At 52.5% G+C, this 14,760-nt stretch overlaps 1 protein-coding gene and 1 long non-coding RNA gene across 4 annotated transcripts in view; one reads left to right on the top strand and one right to left on the bottom strand.

Moving 5' to 3' along the window:
- The window catches only part of ALK (ALK receptor tyrosine kinase), a 666,217-nt gene that overhangs the window by 20,001 nt on the left and 631,456 nt on the right, over positions 1-14,760 (bottom strand). The window contains exons 16-24 of one of the 2 annotated variants that reach the window (XM_053891034.1): positions 12,448-12,630; positions 11,177-11,275; positions 10,509-10,661; positions 9,346-9,450; positions 7,294-7,480; positions 6,501-6,591; positions 6,304-6,368; positions 4,466-4,595; positions 2,340-2,437 (exon numbers count right to left, since the gene is read on the bottom strand). In XM_053891034.1, the coding sequence (XP_053747009.1) occupies positions 2,340-2,437; positions 4,466-4,595; positions 6,304-6,368; positions 6,501-6,591; positions 7,294-7,480; positions 9,346-9,450; positions 10,509-10,661; positions 11,177-11,275; positions 12,448-12,630 (1,111 nt within the window). Of the gene's footprint in view, positions 1-2,339; positions 2,438-4,465; positions 4,596-6,303; positions 6,369-6,500; positions 6,592-7,293; positions 7,481-9,345; positions 9,451-10,508; positions 10,662-11,176; positions 11,276-12,447; positions 12,631-14,760 lie in introns of those variants that run through there. The other variant, XM_053891035.1, reaches the window with a different exon arrangement.
- Positions 12,577-14,628, top strand: LOC109266422 (uncharacterized). 2 transcript variants are annotated; one of them, XR_002079711.2, is made up of 4 exons: positions 12,577-12,674; positions 13,065-13,311; positions 13,628-13,728; positions 14,167-14,628. It is a non-coding gene; the product is annotated as an uncharacterized LOC109266422 (long non-coding RNA). The 2 variants fall into 2 exon arrangements; XR_002079710.2 differs by having other exon boundaries at positions 13,584-13,728.

The raw sequence follows: 14,760 nt of genomic DNA, 5'->3' as shown, positions 1-14,760 counted from the left end.
TGAAATGGTTGCTTAAAAAAGTGATTTTGAATTTAACGGCAAGAAAGTGAATGTGATATCATAGAACATGCCATGAATTGGTAGAATGACCCATAATTCTTGAAATGGCAATAAACCATGTCCAAAGGAAACAGATCTAATAGAAAAATGGGAGCGTGAGAATCTGGGGGAAGGAGTTCCTCTCTGAATGCAGAAGGTGTGCATGCATGGGAGCCTGTGAATCTTGAGGCAGATGTCGGTGGAGGAGAGAGGATAAGAGGTCACACTGCTGTAGGAGTGTGCCACAGAGCCCATAGCCAGCGAGGAAGTACAAAAGACGCCTTCCTAATGCCAGTTACCCCAGAAGAAAAACTTTGATCGAGATGGACAATTTCTATTAGAAGTTGCCTTTTGCTTATAAAGCAGACCATCTGATACATTCCTGATTTGATCTTTGACAATTCCATTCCTCAAAAACGATAAGAGCAGCAACAAACTATTACCCTGGGATCTAATTCTGACCTTTGGTAGCTATTTACAGATGTGGAAGTGGTAGGACTCTTGAGAGAATGTGGTCCTGTTATCTTATTATCTATAATGACAGAATGCTGGATATAGTCGAAATATATCACGGCTTGAGGAAAGCAGATTTCAAAACGTCAGGGGAAAGAAGGATGTGATCTCTAAGCCAGAGAATCTGGATACTGGGTGAATGACACGGGGTGGAGATGAAAAAGCAGAAATGATCTCAGTAAGAAGGGAAGGCAGGTATCCGCAGTCACCAAGGTGATTGCACAGCTTACTGTCCGATGAGTCCAGACTTAAGAGAACACAGACAACAGGTGGAAAGATGGCTCTAGCTAGGGATGAATTCTAAAAAGAGTATGACCTTGTCTTGTCTGAATAGCAATAAAGTCCAGAACTGAGATTTATGGAAAGTTCTGGGCACAACGAAAGGGGCAAGACTGCCCTGCACTTTGAAGCAAAGGGTGTAGCTTTGGAGGGAACGCGAAGGATTGGTCCCAGCCCCTTTTGCACTCCTGTTATTTCTATCAAGCACAAATCCTGCAAGTTGGACAGAGTTAGAATTAAGATGAAGATCTGAAGACCAAAATGATGGAGGGACAGTAAAAGGATAAGCTGGTGTGAGCATTTATTGCCTTGTTTTAGGAATGACTTTGGGAGCCTGGGTGAGCACATTTCTTGATCTTTAATGTCTCCATTTTTATTAGGGCAAAAAGCAGGGCTTGCTATCTGCCTAACTGCTTTTCCATTTCTGAATTCATACAGCTTCTCACATTTCCTGCTTTGTACTTTACGTATTAACTATTACACACATGTGTTATACTCTTTGAAGACATGGGTTAAAAAGTGATTGATAGTTCACCAGGAGGATATTTACCAGTCGAGAAGTGTATCATTGGGAGGAGCTTTGCAAAGAGCCTAACAATCTATTTGACTTTTCAGATTTCAGAATCAAGGTGTCAGCTGGGAAAGTCATCAACGTCGCCTGGAAAGAAATATGTAGGCTCTATCATGTCTATAGCACTACATGTGGATTTGATGTCCCAGTCAAACACGATTTAAACGTAAGGGTCATAGACAGTAGATTAAATGAACTATGGAGGCAAAGAAAAGAAACATTATGCTTCATTTCAGAATAAGTATTTTGGAAAAAGTTTAGGTATCCAACAGACATTAATTGTGCCACACGATACACCAGGGCTATGAAGATGAATAAAACAGGGTCCTTGCCCTTGAGCTACCGATAGTCAAATATGTGAAACTATGAACTCCTTTAACTTCCCTTAAAGAGGCAGGTTTTCTAGATGGGGGACACACTAACGTGATAGAGGGCTGTGAGATACAGACAGGAGTCCTCGCAGGAGGTCGAGGACTGCTCAGCTAGGTCTCCAGTGCTGGTGTGGATATTTTATGATACCTATTTTACATATGGGGCAGATGAAGCCCTGAGAGAGTAAGTAGTTGTCTTAAAGACAAGTGAGGCTGGGGCACCTGGGTGGCTCAGTTGGTTGAGTGCCCGACTCTTGATTTCTGCTGGGGTCACGATCCCATGGTTCATGGGTTCGAGCCCTGCATAGGACTGTGTGTTGACAGCACGGAGCCTGCTTAGGATTCTCTCCCTCTCTCTGCCCCCTCACACACACACTCTCTCTCTCTCAAAATCAATAAATAAACTTTAAAAAAATGTTTAAAAAAAAAGACGATTCTGAGTCATCTGAACAAGTCTGGAGAGACACCCACCACTCTACTCTGAAGTGGGGGATCTGGGCCCTTGAGACACGTAGGGAAGCATACGGAAAGAAGGCAGAGGGAAGACCGAGGTCACTTTGACTCACCGGTGGATGAAGTGATTTTCCTCCAAATACTGACAGCCACAGGCGATGTCCCGAGCCACGTGCAGAAGGTCCAGCATGGCCAGGGAGGAGGGCTGGTTCTGTGGGGAGACAGAAGCGATCCACTGCCAAGAGATTCGTGGGGAGAGAAGATCTGAAATATGGGCTTCAGGTGCTGGCAGGGAGCAAAGACGGACACGCTGCCCAGCTGGGTCTCAGCCTGGCCGCACATCAGATAGCACCTGGCGGCTTTAAACAAACACAGATGCCGGGGCCTCACCCCAGACCAATGAATCAGCCTCCCTGGGTGGGTGTAGCGTTTGCAGCCTTCACAGCACCCCCTCCCCACCAGGTCAGTGCAGTGCGCCACCAGGGCTGAGCGCCCTCAGCTGCAGCAGCCCAGGATGGGGCGGGTTCCCCTGTTCATGTAGTCTGCAAACTTCCACCTCAATCTTCACCCACCTTCGAGTCCCCCCAGCTTATAAACAAACCTGTGAGGAAATCAAGGGAGCTAATGTTTTTAAAATGCTCTATTGAAAGGTTTAAAAGTATTAAAAAAAACTAATCTTCTCCAAGAAGATCTGGACCTAAAGTGGATTGAAAAGGACAAGCTTGCAGGAAATGCTGGGCAGTTGAAGGGCGATCTCAAGCTCTTCGGTATGGAGTCTTTTGTGCACAAAAAGACGTCATCCCACCCCCGGGGGTGAGCTCGTCTCCACTTCCCCGACAGCCTTGCTGAGCACCCAGAAGTCTTTTCTGAAGGTCGAATTCCCATCATGGTGTCTCTTTTAATTCCTAAATCCACAAAGTCTGCAGCAGCATGTTGTCATGCAGTGTCACACTCACTTTGCTGTTCTGTTTATTCGACCATGTCCCCAAGTAAACTTTGAGGGCCCCAAGACAGGGATTTCAGCATCCACTTCCACGGTACGCAGCACGATGCTCGGGACACCGCAGTGGCTCGATGAATATCGGGGGGTAGGTTGGCCGATCACAGCGGTCTATGATTTACCCAGATGCTGGCTGGGATTTTCTTTGCCACAGATCAGGGCTTCCGCAGGACTCCTTGGAGCAATAGTATGGGTCTAGGGGAGGCAGGGAAGGGTTGTGCTTCTCTAGGGCATGCTTCAGTTCTGGGGGAGACAGCAGGGAGGGGAATACCCTCTGCCCATGGCACATCAGGCAATGCCTTATGTGCAATACAGCAAGTCCACGCACTTGACGTCCTTTGACGCAACATCCTGTGTGGTGGTAGGCAAGAGAGGGTATCTCCGCATTAAAGAGGAGAAGGCTGAGAGCTCAGAGAGGCTGAGTGACTTACTCCAGGTCACACAGCCAATAGGAAGGAGCCAAAACTGCCCTGAGCTGGGCTTTGAGGATCTGGGTTGGGGGAGGCAGGATTGTAGGAGCATGCGTCAGGGAAGGGATGGAGTGTGCATGGACACAGTGCAGAGTACCCAACTGAATCAGAATACAGCACACAAATGCAGTAAGCAACTTATTTCAGTCGAGCTGAACTGGGCTTCATCCCTGCTTGTGCCCTACTGGCTGTGTGACCTGGGACTAATTGCTTTGTCTGTCTCAAAGCCAGTGTTCCTGTCTGAGAAAGAGGCACGACACTATCACCTTCACTAGATGGTATTAAGAACCCACAGCAAGAGGCACAGAGTGAATCCCTCATAAAGGCATCTGCAGTTATGGTGGGGTTACTACACGGAGGGGACTGGGGGTCTCGGGAAACGGTCCTTGTGTTTGGCTTCTCAGATCTGGGATTCAGAATGAGTAGATGTAGAATGATCCGCCCCAAATCAGTTGAGTTAATGACATGGCTGGCATGAAAGTCCCCCTCTGTGCTTGTCCCTGGTTTGGTTTTCCAGAGTCAACAGGTCACAAAAATGGATTCAGGCTAGAGGACCCATTGCACAAGCCTTGCGCAAGTTCCCCAGGGGTGGCCTCAGCCATCGTCCACCTTCTGTCCAATCTCTCCTGGCCATTCCCCCAGATCCAAGCCCAGAGGCCAACTCCCTCGGTCCCACTGAGCATGTTGCTTCTCAGCCTGTCCACTCCTGCTGTTTCCACCCTCTGCTCCATTCCCTGGTACAACCACTAAAAGACCAGTTCTCACTCACCGGGCGAGGACGGGTCTCCCGGAGGAAGGACTTGAGGTCTCCTCCCGCCATGAGCTCCAGCAGGATAAATCGGGGCAGGGCTTGCAGACTCACCCCAATACAGCGCACGATGTTCTGGTGGTTGAATTTGCTGCAGAGCAGAGGAGGGGGGGTAACCAAATTTAACGGAGCTGAGTCTGGGAAAATCTTAAGTGGGAAAAGCAGGATACAAAGTCATGTTTTCAGCAGCTGCATTATGTGAGTGCATTCTGTAAATGTGGGTAGCATGAGCTGAGGCTGGGGAGAGTGTCACCCTTGAGCAGGTGGAAGAACCAGGGAGCAGGCGGGGCGGGAGTTCAGTCCGCATGGGAGTGTTGGGTTGGAGGCTGGAGAGGTGCTCAGGAAGGAAGTAGGGTGGGTGGGGGAACAAGGGAGCAGCCAGTGTCTTGGACATTGGTGCATGGGCTGCTTGCTAGGATTCACGTGTGAGTTGTTCGAGAAAGCCCTAGGCAGAGAAGCTGAAGAAGCTGCTTCCTTCAGGGACTGAGCGATCCCTGCCATGTGACCGCATGTGAAGGAGAGTGAGGAGGAAGGCCATGTGCATCCCCCTTGGGTGCTCATGGGGAGGTGCTAAGTCTGGCCAAGAGGTCCCAAGATTTGGGTTTTCTTTCTTTCTTTTTTAAATTTATTTATGAAAAAAAATTTTTTTAATGTTTTATTTATTTTTGAGAGAAAGAGAGAGAGAGAGAGCGAGCAGGGGAGGGACAGAGAGAAAGGGAAACACAGAATCTGAAGTTGGCTTCAGGCTCTGAGCTGTCAGCACAGAGACCGACATGGGGCTCAGACCCACGAACCGCAAGATCATGACCTGAGCCAAAATCAGAAGCTTAACCGACTGAGCCACCCAGGTGCCCCTGGGTTTTCTTGTTAATGTGGTCCTGTTAGGACACATGGGGCCGTGGGGCTGGTGAACCCCGCGTGGGAACTGCACGCAGAGCTGAAGCACACACCCGGCTGTACACTGAAATATAGCAGTGATGGGTTATCAGCAACAGTGAGATGGAATGATTTGGGTCTCCTTCCATATAATCTTATACTCTCCGAGCTATATTCAATAATCATGGATTACATGTGTAATCACAAAGTATGCTAGTTTTTAAGCAAGGTGCTGAGCCTGCTCGTGGCGTCCTCCTGTGGCTCCAGGCACATCGCATACTGCCCTGGCCTTGTTCCCCTACCACTTTTGCCCGGGGGGGGGGGCCCAGGTCACCCCAATGTGTCAGGATGTTTGAGGCTCTCCATTGTAACAGGAGGCCATGAGCGTGGCCAGATCTCAAGGTCAAACACCTGCATCCTTGTTAAGGCCATCTTCTGTCAGAACGCATGCCCTCTGGAGCTCTGGGCACTTAGATTCCCAGCGAGGGGCCCCAGAGCCACATGTTGAAGGGTGCAAGCCCGGTGTGCAACAGGGTGTGGTGCCCTCCCTCATGTTAGGGACGCACTTCCTTTACATAAGATCTAAGAGCTGGGATTGGTGAAGGGCCTTGTGGAAGGCTTACTTGCAGGGAAAATGTATCTTCCACTGTCAAAAACTAGCATGCTCTATTAAGAAAAAGGGGGAAAAACCCAACAGATGACACAGGGGTGCTAGGTGAAGGCAGAGGGATATCTATTGAATTATTAGGCCACAGAGGTTTTTTTCCTCAGACAACCACCTGGGGCTCTGGTAAGATGTGCCAAGAATTTTAGGGAGTCCCCTGGTGGAGAGGAAGGGGATGCTGGAGGACAGTGCTGTTTCCCTTGGAGACAGTTAGACAGGAACGTCTAACAGGGATGGGGGCGTCTCTCTGTGGCTTTACCTGATAATCAAGGCTTCCATGAGGAAATCCAGTTCATCCTGTTCAGAACACACCTCAGGCAGCGTCTGGACACAGAAGGGGAGGGTGGAAAGGGGGAGAAGGCTGTGAGCAGCAGGGGTGAGAGGCTGTCAGGCGAGAGCTGAGGCCCACAGAGACTGCTGGTCAAGGTCAGGCCCGTGATGGAGCCTGCCTCTTACCTTTACAGCTACTTGCAGGGGGCTTGGGTCACTGGGCACTCCAGACACCTGACCTTCATACACCTCCCCAAACGCACCATGGCCCAGACCCCTGTGCAAAGGAAAAGGCAAGATGAGGCAGGGGGGTGGGTCATAAGAAAGAGGCACACAAGAGGCAGGGGTCACGTACACGCTTAAGAGTAACACCCTCGACCTGGCTTTGCCGTACCATCCCAGGCCTCCTACTGCTTTATCTGAAAACTGGCAAGAAAGGTTCCAACAGGATTCAGAACACTGGTTGAATGTCCATTCACTCAATGAAGACTGAGTTTTTGATATTTGCCAGGGTCATAAAAATGACTAAGACATGCTCTGCCTGGGGAGAGGCTCTTGATCCCTGGGGAGGGACAGGTCACGGGCAGACACTCCTGTAAAGCGAGCTCAGTGAATGATGGGGGAAGGCATGGCATGCTCTGGAAGCTCAGAGGAGGGGCACGGTGCTCCCCTAGAGGAGGGAGGGACACAGAAGGCTCGGGAAGGAGCGCTTCGGTGGATTCTGAGGAACGCCCTGATTCCCTCCTGTCTTGTCTTCTCATTGTACAAATGCCATGAATGTATAGGATGTGAAGCAATTAAATACCTCCTCAAATGGCCCTAAACATTAACCCTTCTCCCTCTGGGAGGGCTGGAAATGCCCCGAGGGGTTGCTTTGCTGGCCTCTTGTGCCTAGAAAGATCCGTGGTGCAGGGATGACATCCAGCCCCCTAAAACTCCCCCACCCCACCACCCCGGAGGACAGTGGTGGGGCACTCACCGGATGAGGGTGATGTTCTTCCGAGGCACCTCCTTCAGGTCACTGATGGAGGAGGTCTTGCCGGCAAAGCAGTAGTTGGGGTTGTAGTCAGTCATGATGGTCGAGGTGCAAAGCTTGCTTAGCTTGTACTCAGGGCTCTGAAGCTCCATCTGCATGGCTCGCAGCTCCTGGTGCTTCCGGCGGTACACTACAGACAGACGAAGGTCGGCTGCAACGTGGCCTGGACCAGGCAGCCTGGCCCTTGAAGCCTAGCTCAGGCCACCTCCTCCAGGAAGCCTTCCTGGATCTCCATCTCCTCCTCTGGGACCTAAACATTTCCATCGCACTTAGTAACACTAACAAAATGATTATGGATATGAAAGCGTCCCTTAACTGACAGGTCACTTAAAGTTAGTGTAAAGTTTGAAATCATATAAAGGGAAAGGTTTTAATGTGTCACGCAGGGGCAGAAACCCATTCGTTGGAGGTCCTCTGAGAAGCAGACCCAAGGTGGGATTAAACATGCAAGGATTTCATTAGGGGAAACGGCTGAGAGGAAGAGGGGAGAGAAGGCTGAGAGAGCCATCAGGCACTGACCCCAAGTGTGGGAGCTTGAGGGAAGGGTGAGTAAAGACCTGGACAGCTACACAGTCTAAAGAGGTTTCGGCAAGACCGCTGAAAGGTCTGGAGCCAAAGTCAGCCATCAGAGGGGTCCTGTGTCTCCCAGAAATGGGCCTGCCTTAGAATCTCTGCTAAGCCCTGTTGCTGGGTGGGACAAACATGGCAGTGGACTTGAGAGTGCATCTGGGTCTCTTGATCACTTATGCTTCCCGTAGCTGGAAACTGCCCAGCCACGGGGAGAACTGCCACAGAGTGAGGAGGTCTCTCGCTGGTGCCTGAGGACCTGCATTCTAATTCCACCTTTATCACTTACAAGCTGAGCAACAGTGTGAGGTCATGTGACCTCTCTGGACCTCAGCCCCCTTCTCTGTCAGCAGGGACAGTAACTCCTGCCTGTCCCCTACGCTCCCCACCCCCCCACCCCCTCGGGAGGTTATAATGAAGTGAATTCACCAACAGAAAATGGTTTTGAAAAATTTTAAAGAGCTCTACCAGTGCACGTGACCATTACCCCTGCTATTGCTATATGTGAGAACATCCTGTAGGGCAAAGTTCACTGGAGGCGGAACAAAACTGAGATGCCCAGGGTGGATTCTGTTTCTAAAGCTCGGCCCCATCAGTTACAGGCCAGGGCAAGTGGGTCAGCTGCTGTGTGCTCAGTCCCCTCCTCTATGAAATGCACCAACTGTGATCGTAGGCTTAAGTGAGGATTGGGTGAACTAAAATGTGTAAATCGCCTGGCACGTAGGATGTGTACAAGTGTTAGCTCTCCTTATCCTGTCCCTTTGAAGGATGGCATCATTTGGGAATAACACATGTTGCCATCTCCCTGACCACCCCCAACCCCCACCGCCCACTGTGAAGGGTCTAAAAGTGTTGCCTGTGCGGATCTTCCCCTCTGCCTTCCTTCGTGTACCTACCCACCTGCCCTGGGCATTGCCAGAGTAAGAACCTGGCTGGACCGCACTGAGCCCTCTGAGACCTGCCTATCAGCTCACCTTGGCTCACAGGCGTAACAGAAACACTTAGAAAGCAACTTTGCATTGTCTGCTTGAGATGGGGAATGGTGGGGCTGGCGGTGGTCCCTGGGGAGTGAGCCAAGCCACGTGTCCACTGAAGCCCATGTCTGATGACAGCTGAAAATGAACTCTGGGGGTGGGGGTGAGCTTTGGCTACTGTGTCCCCTCTGCAGAGTGCCTCCCCACCTCTCCTAGAGCAGCCAGGAGGCCTTACAGGGGGTCGAGGTGTGGCATCAGCAGTTCCTCTAGGGAGCCAGGGGGCTGGGAGAGAGGGCTTCAGTTTTTGGCCTGGCCTGGGCTGCTCTAATCACCACCCACCCAGAGTGATACCTTGGCATCCATGGCAAAGCCTGAAATGCTGTTCCGTTCTGCCAGATCTGCCTTCCTGCCACCTCCCACCCCCTTGGAAGCCCCGGGACTCTGGCACACTCACCAATCATGATGCCGGAGAAAGCCAAGACCAGGGCCGCCACAAGGGCTGAGGTCACGACAGAGAGGACCAGCGAGAGCGGCAGGTGGGGCTCAGGTGTGGGGGACACTGCAAGACAGGATCCCATGGGGCACCAGTGACAATGCTGATTGTCCTACGAGCTAGCTCCAAGAGAGAAATGCCCTCCCCAGCCAGGACAAGTGCCACCCGCTCCTCCTCCACCTTGGGGGCCTTTGTTTGCAGAGAGCGGGGGCAGGAAGTGGGGTCAATCTGGTTTACAACTTTCAACAGTAGCTTTTGGCTGGAGGGAACATGTGACAGGGATAAATATCAAATTCTGGACATCGATCCTAAGCATCAACTGCACAAGGACAGGATGAGGGTGGGAAGGCGAGCCAATAGTGGCTGTAGAGGAGATTCAGAGCACTTAGGGGACCACAGACTCGGTATGACCCAGGAACTGAGGGTGACCGTCAGTAACACTTGGAGGCTCAATCACTGCCTGTAGTTCTGCAAGCACTGGGCCCCGAGTGCAGAAGCGGGGTCCGGGTGCACACTGGCACAGACCACTCTGGGACATCCTGCCTGGTCCTGGGCACTACATCTCAAAAGGACATTGGTATCGGAACGCCTGCAGACACGGGACACAGGATGGGGAGGAGACAAAACTGTTCTGTGTGAACTGAGGGAAACAAATGGGTTGTTTCACCTGGAGGTTTGCAGGAGGAGGACAGAGCCCTGTCTTCAAACGCCTGCAGCATCTGAAAGGCTTTGCGAGTAGTAAACCTCAGGGTAGAAATTGAAAGGAACAGAGTCTGTCTTTGGAAGTCTGGAGGGGACAGCGTGCCCTGGGGGTGTCGATGGCCCAGGCACTGGGTGTGTTCCAGTGGAGACAGGATGGCCCCTTGGTGAGTACGTGAGGGCCCACACCCTGGGATAGGGGTGTCACTAGATGTGTTGGGGCTCCTTCATCAGCCACGACCTGCCTTTCACACACAGGTCCCTTTGCCCAGTCCTTAGAGCACCCGTGTTGGGGCAGGCAGATGGGGGTCAGAAAGCCAACGAGACTACATCTGAGGTGTTCCAGAATCATGGAAACCAGTGGTAGCCGCCATGGGCTCACAGTCTGGGCCCCTTCTCTGTCACCTCCTTCAACTCCCTCTTACCAATGCAGGAGACGCCGTCCTCAGCCAGCACTGTCCCATGGTCACAGAAGCAGATGACCTTGTGGCTCTCGGGGTCCATGTGGCATTCATCTACCTCACAGTGGCTGCAGTTTAGGTAATGCTTAATATTCACTTCCCCATGGCCCTCCATCACTGGTGACAAGAAGGGAGGATCAGCCTCAGGTGGAGGCAGCAAAGACCACGCTGCACCCTGTTCCCGGCCTCCGTGTTTTATCTCCAGCTGGTCGGTGCTGGTTCTCTGGTCCCTGTCCCTATGTCCCACTGATGCCACTGAAGCACCACTGTGCGTAGGGAAGTCCCTGATGCATCTGATGGAGCTCAGAGGACACGTGGCTGCGTTTTTGTAGGAAGATGGGAAGGTCCAAGTGCATGACCCTCAGGTTGGCTGGCACAGGTAAGGGGACTATCACTGCTGCATTTTCTAGGTCCCACCTGTCTGGAAGCCAGTCTTCCACCTCCAAGTGCATATCGGGCCACACATCCTGACTTCCAGAAAAACTTGCTGAGATGAGTGTTAGGAAGACTTGCCTGTAAGGGACCCACAATCATGCCTTTGTACGTTGGCCTCATGCCAGTAGCCCTGAGGTTTTATCTGGTGGAAGAACTGGCCCGAGGAGGTCGGTTCTGCCTCCTGGCAGAGGGGATACCTTTTAACGCTGGGGTGTACAGGATGCCCAGTGGACTGATGAAGGAAACCCCGTCCTCCCCGTCCATCTCGGGGTCATTGTTTGAGGCCGCGTTGCCGCCTGTGCCAAACCAGAGAAGAGTTTAACGCAGAGAGGCTCGGGCCCATGTCTCAACACATCTGCACATCAGCGGGGCATGCATGGGCCTCGGGGTGGTGAGGGGCCTAGGGGCGGGGCGGTGGGGAGGGAAGGGAGGCCCGGGGCACAGGGGCTGTGCTTGGGGTTTGGCTCAGGTAGATGCTGTGTGTGAGGACCACTTTCCCTCCAGGTCCAGGCCAGCTCCCACCAGGGAGTCCCCACCCCTGCACGGGGCTGTTAGGAAGCAGTTCATGTGAACAGGAGTCAGAAGAGGTCTAGCGTCCCCAGGCTGGATTAGACCCTTGGCACCTCTTCCAGGACTGGCCAGGGCAGTGGCACTGAGGAGTTGCTCTCCAGTCCCATCGCGTAAGGGGTGGGCATGGGGGGATGGGCCCCTGTGCCGTTAGGCTCCTGTCCCTCCTTTCAGCTGGGCTGGGTCATCTTTGGGCTCCCCCCTCAGGCTCCTCCCACCCACCCAGAGTTTGGGAAAGAAGAGCATCTGGTTAACACGAGCATCTTACACACAGCGTAAAGCAAAACAGACAGAACATCACAGCATATGCATGCATTGTGTCCTAATCTGTGGGGAGGGTGGAGCCGCTATCTCCCAGCCTCTCGGCTTCAGAAGGCTATTCTGCTCTGCTCTGAAGCTCGGAGGAGAGCTGGGGCCAGTGGCCGGCTGCTGGCTGAAGGGCTTGGGCTGGTGCTGCCCATCAGCATGGAGAGGGGTTCTGGAAGCTGGTGGGCTGGGGCAGGGAAGGGAAGACTCAGGCCAGGCCATCCAAAGGGAGGCACGGGGCTGGGGAGTCTGGCCTCCAAGGCTCTCGTGCCAGCACGACCTGGGGGTGGCTCAGAGAACAGCCCGGGGAAATCAAAGCCCCTTTAGCATTGGCTTTGGGGGAGGGGGGGGGCCTCAAGAACACATAAGATCTTGAAGCTGTTGCTATTGAAGCCTCGAGGCAGGATGCTGGCTCAGAAGGCAACACCCTGCCTCTGGCTGGTCCTGTGGGGCTGAGAGGTAGGCGTGCACAGTCACATCACAGTCCACAGGTGAGGTGGGCCGAGGGAGGGGCAGGTGAGGGCGAGGGAGAGGACAGGGAGTACCTATGACTAAGAGGGGAGGGAGTGACACCTTGAACACGAATCATCTTTACCTATATATCCTCCGCCTCCTCCACCTGAGGAGCACCCCCCTCCACCCCCTCCGAAACCCCCTCTTGTCTCCCACCCCCACTTCTTCATGGCCTGGGGGCAGGAATGTCCTCCGGTGGCACCCTCCAGCAAAGATTTTCCAGACCAGAGCAAGGAAGTGTTATCATTCCAGCCACCTCCACCACCTGCAGGAGACACGGAGAAAACCCCAAGTGAGGATGCTGGCCAGGTGAGGTCAGCCGCTGGATCTGGCAGAGGAAGCAGGATGCAGTATGCTCTGAGGATGTCTGCTTCCGCTCCAGGGCCTGTGGGGCCTGGGGGCTTCAGAATCCAGGGGGGGGGGCGGATCAGGAGCCATGCCCTTTGCCCTAGTGAGACCTGCTTTGGCCACAGACATACATATCCAGATGGGACCACGCCTCACACCCCTGCTTCCCATCAGGCCTTTGGATTAAAAGTTGGAGAATGTGCTTTGTTAGGGATGGGGCCCCCAACCCCTGAAGTGCTGGGACTTTGTTTCATTAGTGCTTCCCATCCAACAAGAACCGAGACCCACCGGTCCTTGGGCAGCCAACTGTCAGAGCCCCGCTGGGGTCACCGCAGTGAAGTTCTTTTGCAGGAACCCTGGATTAGGCCAGACAAACCAATGGGCTTTATAGTTTCCTGGGAAAGAACTTCTCCATTCTGAGCCTCAGTTTCCTCACCTGTGACTTGGGGATAATAAGACTTGCCTCATTGGGTTGATGTTTGGACCAAAGAAGACAACGAGTGTGCAAAATGCTTCAGAAACCACGACGTGTAGGGATCGTTGGGCATGAGGTGAACACGTGTGTGCACAGGGCCTCACGCTCTGAAGCTCAGGAAAGGTGATGGGGTTGTGGGGGGTTGTGGGGGGGGAGGAGTTGGGGGAAGGGATGGGCAGTACCCTTGGGAAGACAGCCACCATTGGAGCTGGTCTTCCTAAGGCCTGGGGGCTACTTTGAACTCTTGCAAAGGAAATGCTATTTACAGAACTGAGGTTGAATGCAATGTTATCTTCAGGCCACAGGCTGATTACAATCAATCTCTTCTGCTGGCCCCTGAGATTCTGGGACCCCCATTCTCTCCCCTTATGTTGTTTTGTATGATATTTCAACAGGCACTCTACTCCAAAAGACCCCAAAGTCCTTTCTGTTCCAGCAGATGGTGGTAGCAAGGACCTGGAGAAACAGCAGTGCTTGAGTCTGCGGAACCATGAGGGTTAACTGGCCGGGAAGGGCGGTCTGGAAGAATGAGTGGCAGAGGTTCGTCTGGACCCCGAGGGGGCAGCAGAGGGATGTCTACATGGGGGAGCTGCAGCTGGGGATCACCACTATGCTAGAGAGAGGGAGCTTTGTTTTAGCAGAGGAGGCCAAGGTCAGGAACAAGCTCAATCTAGAATGGACAATCAGAGCTGAATTGAAGCCCCCAGGCAAATCAGCTTTGAAAGCTACAGGGTGCTGGCTTCCTTTCCTCCAACTGGAGGGCAGAATGTGGGCCTTTCAGGGCCATTGACATCTCGTGGCTAAGGGAAGGCCCTCCAGCCCCATTAGGGACCTGAAGCGGGGGCATGAGACCTGGCACCATGTCTGCCCGCCCTCCCGTGCCCACCCTCCCTCCCTCCCCTGCACCTGCCACTGTACCCTTGCGCCCTGCAGGGTTCCCGGCTGAGATGGTTTCTAATCCCTCACTCCATCTTACAGCTTTTAAGCAAATGTGTGGAAAAGAAAACAATCGGCATAAAGAGGAAAAAAAACCAAATGAACCACAGCAGTGTTTTAAAAAATGGACTGAGTATGAAACAGTTTGGCTATTTGGAGAAAAAAAAAACCCACCAACTCTATGAGCTCATTGATTCTTCTGTAAAATGGGAATAATAGTACAACGGGAAAGCCCTGCGGGTGGTGCTGAGAAGCACACGCACAACAGATGTGGAAGTGCTTGGAGAGTTCTTAACTGCCGCTGTGAACATCGCTGGATGGTCTTCACCAAGCACCCAAGCCCTACTCCCACTCTCCCTTCTCTTCTAGCCATTTCTCACTTGTAGGGAAAGTTTGAGTACTTGTTTTCATTAATCTCAAATCTTATATGCCTTCTGAGATCCTTGGTCTGATTGTGGAGAAAAGAAAATACAAAAATGAACTGCATTTTCTCTTCAGACGCGGCGTCAATGTCTGTCTCCTATTTCTGTGTGGCTGGCTCTCACTAACGAGCACGGATTGCCAAACCGTGGCAATTCCAGAAAGAGATTTTCCAGCGGGATGTGTGATCTGGTAGCCCAGGGCCTGGAGGCACCG

The sequence above is a fragment of the Panthera pardus genome, unplaced genomic scaffold (genome assembly GCF_024362965.1).
Source record: "Panthera pardus isolate Hobbes unplaced genomic scaffold, ASM2436296v1 HiC_scaffold_26, whole genome shotgun sequence".
NCBI classification, from domain to species: Eukaryota; Metazoa; Chordata; class Mammalia; order Carnivora; family Felidae; genus Panthera; species Panthera pardus.
The sequence above is the reverse complement of the archived record's forward strand: the minus strand, read 5'-3'. Positions and strand labels throughout refer to the sequence as shown.